This window comes from Montipora foliosa, chromosome 6 (assembly GCF_036669935.1).
Source record: "Montipora foliosa isolate CH-2021 chromosome 6, ASM3666993v2, whole genome shotgun sequence".
NCBI lineage: Eukaryota > Metazoa > Cnidaria > Anthozoa > Scleractinia > Acroporidae > Montipora > Montipora foliosa.
This window is the reverse complement of record NC_090874.1, coordinates 3,268,242-3,275,741: the sequence shown is the minus strand read 5'-3', so window position 1 is coordinate 3,275,741 and position 7,500 is coordinate 3,268,242. Positions and strand designations below refer to the sequence as shown.

Genomic DNA, 7,500 nt, shown 5'->3' with positions numbered 1-7,500 from the left:
CGATGAAAACAGAGTGACTCGCAGCGCTTGCCCTGATGCATGCTCACAGAAATATACCTATTGATGTAGAAGCCGTGATTCGCCAATTTTGCGCCAACAAGAATACACGACTACCTTTCGAATTTCTTTGAATTCCACTAAGATTTCAGATATATTTGTCATTAAGTTGTTATTACTTTTCCGACCACAACCACAATTGGCGGCATTTTGTTACATATAATCCATTATTTCTTGTTAAAAATATGGAATCCTGCCTGGCATTTGCAAAATCATAGCGGCCAGAATGCTCCAGATTACATCTCAGAGTACTTGAATTTTTTTCAAAATTTTCCGGGAGGGCAGCCTACGGATCCAAGCATGTCGCGCCTTCGGCGTTCCGTATAGACGCTAATGCGACTATCCTCTATCTCTCCTGAGTACTCTCCACCAAGGCTTACAAACGGAAAATGCCCAGGAACGCCTCTATCTTATCGCGCCTGATCTACAAAATAGATTTCAAAGGAGGCTTTGGTTGCTAGCTCTTCAGAGAGCAGACAAAGATCACTTGAGGGATACTTTTTGCTGCGAACGCATTAATTAGAAGAAGGGAAGTGGTGTACGTTGGGAAGTCAGTGTGAGCTTTTCCGATTACCTTTCACGCGAAAATGAAAAGAGACATGTTGCAAGTCCGACATGACTGTATCAAGTCAAGAGCTTCACGACAGGTACGTGGCTAATTACCGTATCTGGTTAGGATGAAAACGACACTCGAGCGATTTTTAACTGGTGTCATTGAATCATTGTATATTGATCATTGAAACATCTTTAAAAGGCACGGGTAACATTATGAAATTAAACAAAACTATCTGTCTATATTGTTGGTATATGTACATAAGTCTTTCCAATGACCTAATCAGCGTCCACATCGCTCGGTCAATACATCAAGGCCTCGGTCTGAGATTTCCCTGTAATGACCTCACTCTCGGTTAATAAGTGGTATGTAAGCTAAATTTAGCCAACACAACTCAACCAGACCCAGGCCCCGTGGGTCAGTAAGCAGTTCATAAATCGCCAGTTTGTTGCAAGAATTCAGTTTTAACTTATCAGATCAGAGCACAGTCGATAACAATACAATTCCACCTCACCAAAGGGAGGTGTAGTAACTTAAGATACATCGCTGGACTCGAAAAAAACCACACGGATTAAAAAAGAACACTGTCGGAGAAATGGAACCATTTGAGGTAAAGTACCACCAACCCTCAGGGCGGAATAACAGAAACCTCGAGTTTACTAGAAATTACGTATCCCAAATCGATAATAATTGATTCAGTAAATGCTGACCTATGCTTATTCGAATCATTAGTTTGTAAGAATAATTTCGATAACACAAAATCCCGAAACTGAGTACTCTATTCCAAGATTTCAGGATAACTATTTTGAGTATTCCACGAGGATTCTGTTTGTTGTTAACGTGTTGATTCAATGTACAGGACTCTGCTTCCATCATGGTTGGATCAATATCGCTCATTGCGGGGGGATTATGATAAGTAAACAGTCATTCAGAAGTGTTACAAATTAGGGAAAACTTTGCTGACTGGAGCACGAGTCAAATCCTTGACCCTTTGTCCAGATACATTCATTATTGTGCTTTACACAAGTTCCATGCCTTATTGCACAATCGTCAAGCACATTCCACAGACACTCCGTAGCTGCAGGAGGCACCCCTTTGCAGGGAAAGCATGGTGTGATCTTGCAATCGCAGTTTTGGGCGTATTTCCCATGTAATCCACGTATCTGGTCTTTGGATAAATCTTGCCATTTCTCGAACCAGCAAGCATTTGTGGCAATGACCAAGTTGTTTTGCATAATTTTGCCAGAAAGCATGTAGGCGGCATATGGCTCCAAGTCCTGTGCAACATAACTCGCAACGTAAACTTTGGCAAAGAGGCGTTTTGGATTGGCAGCATCGACAAATGCACCATTGATATTCCTCAGTTTATCCCGACCTTTAAAGATCTTCTTGATAAGAACGTCGTAATAGTCCATGTTCTCATCCACACGTTTGATTGGCTGAGGCTCATGAAAGTTTCCCTTTAGAAGGAGTGGGGCTCCTCGTAGACCAATGCCTAAACTTCGCTTGCGTCTTCTGAAGATCGCATCCAAGAGCGAACTCGTACTTTCAAACGATGAATCATCCATTGTGTCCTCTGTTGGTGGCAAGTCACTTTCTTTGTGTAAAATTTCCGTCATAGTTTCTTCCAGTTGCCTTAGACTTGGTTCGTCTCCGGAAGATTCATTTACGATACTTGATAGCTTGGCACTGTTCCGTTCGCTTGGTTGAGTTTTTTGTGAGTCAACCAAGAAGTCCGAGGATGGCGCGCCTTTATCCGCCTTGATCTTTCCCAGAATTTTAACCCTGATGACTGAAATGAGAAGGATTCGTTAATAGGAATATGAACTTCCACTAAGCTACCTTGGTTCAAGATGTGCTGGATGCGATTACTCAGAGAGACTTCATCACCAGAAGGAATCGGAAATACATGACAGTCTAGTTGTAACAACGGTTAACAAACTGCAGTTCAAACCATATTACGATTGGCTTATGTAGGGGTTATTTATCTGGAGCGCGGGGATATCTGATATATTCCCCTCGCGCTGAGCCCGAGGACGTGGCCCGAGGACTTGGCACGAGGGAGATATATCACATATCCCCGAGGGGCAGGTCAATAAAAAAGCTTATCTGTGAGTTCTAATCAACAATGATTTAGATAAACATATACAGGCAAAAACTAACGATAACAGAGTCCGACGTTTCGGCGACATCTTGGCGCCATTGTCAAGGGAAACTAAGTTAAGTATGCGATCTCAAGAGTAACTAAGAGCCCAGAGTCCTTTATTTGCATAAGTTAGACAAAGACCTTAGCGCGAATTGAGTCTGATTGTACGTTTAAACACAGTCGTAATTGTTTAACATCTCATTAACGAGACAATCAAACTTGTTCTGGCATTTTTTGAACACATTAAAACAATTCTGAAGGTCATCCGGAATCTTGCCTGCGTGTCTATTATCATAGTGTTTGCGCACAGACGAGGTCTTGCTTCCATGTCCATCAACGCGTAGGAACAGATGGCCACGAGTGTATTCGACATAACCATCATCGCACTGGTCACACTTGAAGTTATACACAACGCACTGTTGATCAATGAGCTGAGGCTTTGGTTCGCTTGTCGGGAACTCCTGGGCAATCTTGCAGCTCGTAAACACTGGTTGGACAATAGTCTGGAGCTTCACACTGAGATCTTTTAACTGTGTCTTCACGATATTAGCAAGCTCCTGGTCTTTAAAGGGTATGACGAGCCGAGTAGTATTTTCTGTCGTAGATTTTGACCGCAATGAAGACTGGTCAGCGACCCTTAAGTTTAGGAAGGTTTTAACAATGGAGTCCACAAGATGCTTGGGATACTTCAGTTTAGAGAACACACACTTCAGTAGTTCGCACTCCTCAGTGAAGTAAGACCATGATCGCATATTTAATTTAGTTTCCCTTGACAATGGCGCCAAGATGTCGCCGAAACGTCGGACTCTTTTATCGTTAGTTTTTGCCTGTATATATTTGTGAGTTGGTGAGGTTTTCTCCCTTATAAAAAATTGTACATTTTCTCGAGAATTAGTATGCACATGTGTAGGATTAGTATAGTATCTTTAAGCCACTGGCCAGTTTCGGGAAAAATGATACTCTATTTTAGACCCAAACGCTTGCATTTATATGCCCTATCCTTGAGTAAACTGCCTTCACAGCGGCATGTACCTATATAACGCATATATGGCAGTATCCCCTCCCCTTCCCCCGGGGGAATATGTTGAGGGGAATATGTTTCATTGTATTGCCATTGTTACTTTAAAACTTTTGTTTCAGCCCGCTCTCCCCTGTCACAATCAAAGCCGGCCCCAGCTTTACAGCAGGCAGTTGACAAAAGTGGGGATTTATGTCAAATATTCCCCTGACAGAACAAAGAAACCCTTGCCAACTGAGGAATAAGATTTAATAAAATGGACAGCACACAGATCACCCATAAACAATTTCTCTTTTCATAGACCAAACTCCATTTACGGTGAAGATGGACTTGAAATGGTCTAACCATCTAACCACAACTGATGAGCTCACCATAACTGCTGAATACCCTTTGTTAGTATATATTAAAACAGAGCTTTAAAACAGTGGATAGCATTGACCGCTCGCTCTGGTTCGCTACTCAAACTACAGGGAGTTGCGCCCGAAAATATTGTAATCGTTGCAGGAATAAATGAATTAAAATCATCTTTTTGTGCTAGTATTATCTCACTGTTTTAGTACATACTGAAACAACTATTCGCTTCATTGTTGTTGGCTAGTGGTGCTTCATGGCTCAGTAAATAGGGACTTTCAGATCTGCCGCGCCGTCGTCAGCGAGAACGCCCCAAACAAGAATATCATTGGTTAAAACTGAGAGAAAAATGATGGCGCGGCACGCATTTTAGCGCGTATCTTTATGTACTCTGCACATCAACGACGTGAAATCACCAAGTTTGAGATTTTAACGACAACGTAAGCGTATAAATACAAACTTTCCATTCTATATTTTTACTCTGCAACCACTCGCACTAATTTATTTTTAGAATACTTCACCCACATCGTAGGAAGTGAACGAGGTGGAATAATCGCGAAAGACATACAACAGTGCAAATTATATTATTTTGAATTGACGTTCTCGTCGCCGTCGCCGTCGTTGATCTTTAAGATCTACAACGGCGACGTGGTTTTTGTTGCTGCCGCAGTGAGCCTGAAGCGAACGAACGAGGCAGCTCTCTGATCGGGTGAAGAACACATTTTTCTTCGAAACGTAAGGAGGAATGGAGGAATTAAGATGAGAAGTATGATATTGTTACACAAGAGACCTTTAGCAACAAATTTTTCGGGGAATACCGCGAACCGCGAACCTCGGGAAATCACTTGATCTTGTCCTTGCCGTCACGTTTGCAGTCTGCGGTTCGAGTTTCAACTTCAAGACACCGTTCTTGCGGTAAGTGATTTACGGCAGCGTTTTATAGCCAGAGATCAATCAGACCTCCCGTTTTACCATATCAGTCATGTTGTTTCATCTGTTTGCTATCTACAGAGGTTTTGCACGGCAGCCATGTTGCATGGCAGGAACAATAGCCTCTTTTTCCCATGGGAAAAAATGTTCTTTCTAATGCAAAAGATTTTCATTGTTCCTGCCATGCAACATGGCTGCCGTGCAAAACCTCTATTGGGAACAATTTTGAAGATCAAAAGTACGTTTTGAGAGGATTTGAGCTGTTTGATTTAGAGCAGTTGTAGCAACGGAAAATTCAAGATGGCGGCGCCGATGTGCATAACAGGAACGGCTTGCTAAAGTTCAAAATCGAGCTAACCTCTAACGACAAACGACTAACCCCGGGGGGGGGGGAACTCCCATATGAAACAGACGAGGATGCTCGTCGGAAATTTTGAATTTAACCCCTAAAGGAGACCAATCTAGGCGTGGCTTAAGCAAATTTTGACCCCTAAAAGAGACCGTTTAAAAACACAAAAATACGACACGCGATGAGTTTTAATGATAAAAAGGCATAATCATCGAATGCTTTTATCTAAAAAGAAAATTTAAAAGGAAATTTGACTTATGTTTCTCTTCGCGTAATTCTGTGTTACTTCGCGGAACCCTAAACGAGACCTTGGTGGCATAAAATATTGGCGCTTTGCCCGGAACACCCTAAGCGAGACCAAAATCCAAAATTTACAGCCCTAAGCGAGACGACGAGCATCCCCGTCTGTTTCATATGGGAGTCCCCCCCCCCCGGGCGACTAACCGCAAACTGCAAACATATCCCGGAAACCCCGGTGCTAAAGGTCTCTACTGATTTCATTTCGTAACTATAGATAGTTTCATTGTCACGCACCAAAAAAAAAATAAATGAAAAAGGCCAAGAACTTGGCAGCATTTCTACCATTTAGGTAAACTAGTTTTTACCAAAAACTGTGGGTCTGCGTTAGCAGGGTGTGAAACATGAAGATTTGGTTTCATCAATCGAGTGGATAAAGGTACAATAACAACTGCGATAACTCTTCGTCAGAAAAGAAGAAGACTGAGTTATGAAGTGTGGACGTTAAGCTATCATCGTTGACGACAAAAGTGAGCCTTGTTGCATGTTAGAGCGTTCCCAGTAATCAACCTTTTAGGCTTAAATCATGAAAAGCGGCAAATTTTAAATCGGCTCGGGTCAACCTTGGCAGACATCGGATCAACAGTGGTCCGCCAAATCCAACTAATATAAGGGCTCAGTCAAAATAATGGAATTTTTAGTTGCTTTGCAAAAAGATGGTCAGCCACAAAGCAACCGACGCGCGAAAACCTTACAGATTTTCTCAAACTCTACCAAACTTCTCTTACTTCCGAGCAGGCCGATCCTTTGTCAGGAAACCAAACAAAAAATTGGGTTTGGAAGTTCGTGACGATTTTAATTTCATGTAGCCAAGGGCGACCTGGCCCTAATCCTCTTTTGTTGTTGCAAACGAATGAATTTTTAAATACCGCATATATGTGCGAAACAGCAGGAAAAAAGAAAACGTCTTTTTCTGTTGCGTGTTCTACAGTGTACAAGCGTTTTACAAACAAAAAGGACCTAACTGAAAGATATCTTAATTATAAGAACCTTCGTCAGAGTGATGTGGAAAAATAATTAGTTTCGCACGCACTAACTGAACACCGTTGAAACGAAGGGTATAGTATTCAAGAGCTTTCTTTTGAGAAAGAAACACAAAAAGAAAGGAAAGGTCTGTTGGGTAATTGACCTTACTCCCAACGCCAAACAACCATTCAGTGACCATTTAACTATCGAACTTACCAAAGTCTGCCCAGCAAAACCGTTTCTGCGGATGTCCTCCTAAGTTGAAACCCTGAGGAGTTGGAAACAGTGGCATTGCTACAAGCAAGCCCAATAAATTCAGAATATTCATCTTTTGTAAACACTTCGATACTGTTCGTCGTTCAGTGAAGAGAGATGTGCTACATTGAAGCAAACGAGTGCCCGCAATATATATAGGCCACCTTTTGCGTGGGCGTGACTCAATTCTATGTATTTCCTGTTAGTGTCACGCCTGACGGAAGTTGTTGTCGAAGGTTGAAAACAGAAAATCGCGCGGCCTTTTCTAGAAGAAAGCCGGGAGATGTTTATAAAGAGAGGCAAAAAAGGGGGACTGCCAGTGAGGCCGCTTTTAATACAGCATAATAATGATAACAGCTTATATATTGGCAAACCAATAAATGTTGGTTCTTTGATAAGAGGGGGAAGCCAGAGTACTCTTAGAAAAACCTCTCGGAGCAGAATCAACAGATTAATCCACATAGGGCATCTAATCTGGGAATCCATTCAGGGCCGAAGTGGTGGAAGGCACTGTGTAGGTGCAACCATGCTTCTCGCAACAACTGAAAACGTGAGTAAAGACTGATATGAATGCGGTC

The 7,500-nt window shown here is 42.1% G+C and overlaps 1 protein-coding gene across 1 annotated transcript; it reads right to left on the bottom strand.

The window, feature by feature from the left end:
* Nucleotides 1-763: 763 nt before the first annotated feature.
* Nucleotides 764-7,128, bottom strand: LOC138006333 (uncharacterized). The gene is made up of 2 exons (XM_068852597.1): nt 6,884-7,128; nt 764-2,402 (listed from the first exon to the last, which is right to left on the bottom strand). Exons 1-2 carry the CDS (start codon nt 6,993-6,995, stop codon nt 1,555-1,557), a joined length of 960 nt encoding a protein of 319 aa, XP_068708698.1. The 5' UTR covers nt 6,996-7,128; the 3' UTR covers nt 764-1,554.
* Between the last annotated feature and the right edge of the window lie 372 nt (nt 7,129-7,500).

Excerpts from the sequence above, each read along its gene's own strand:
- LOC138006333 (XM_068852597.1), bottom strand. The coding sequence starts at position 6,995 with ATGAATATTCTGAATTTATTGGGCTTGCTTGTAGCAATGCCACTGTTT. Across the intron at positions 2,403-6,883 it reads GTTTTGCTGGGCAGACTTTG|TCATCAGGGTTAAAATTCTG; the intron begins GTAAGTTCGATA and ends TTCTCATTTCAG.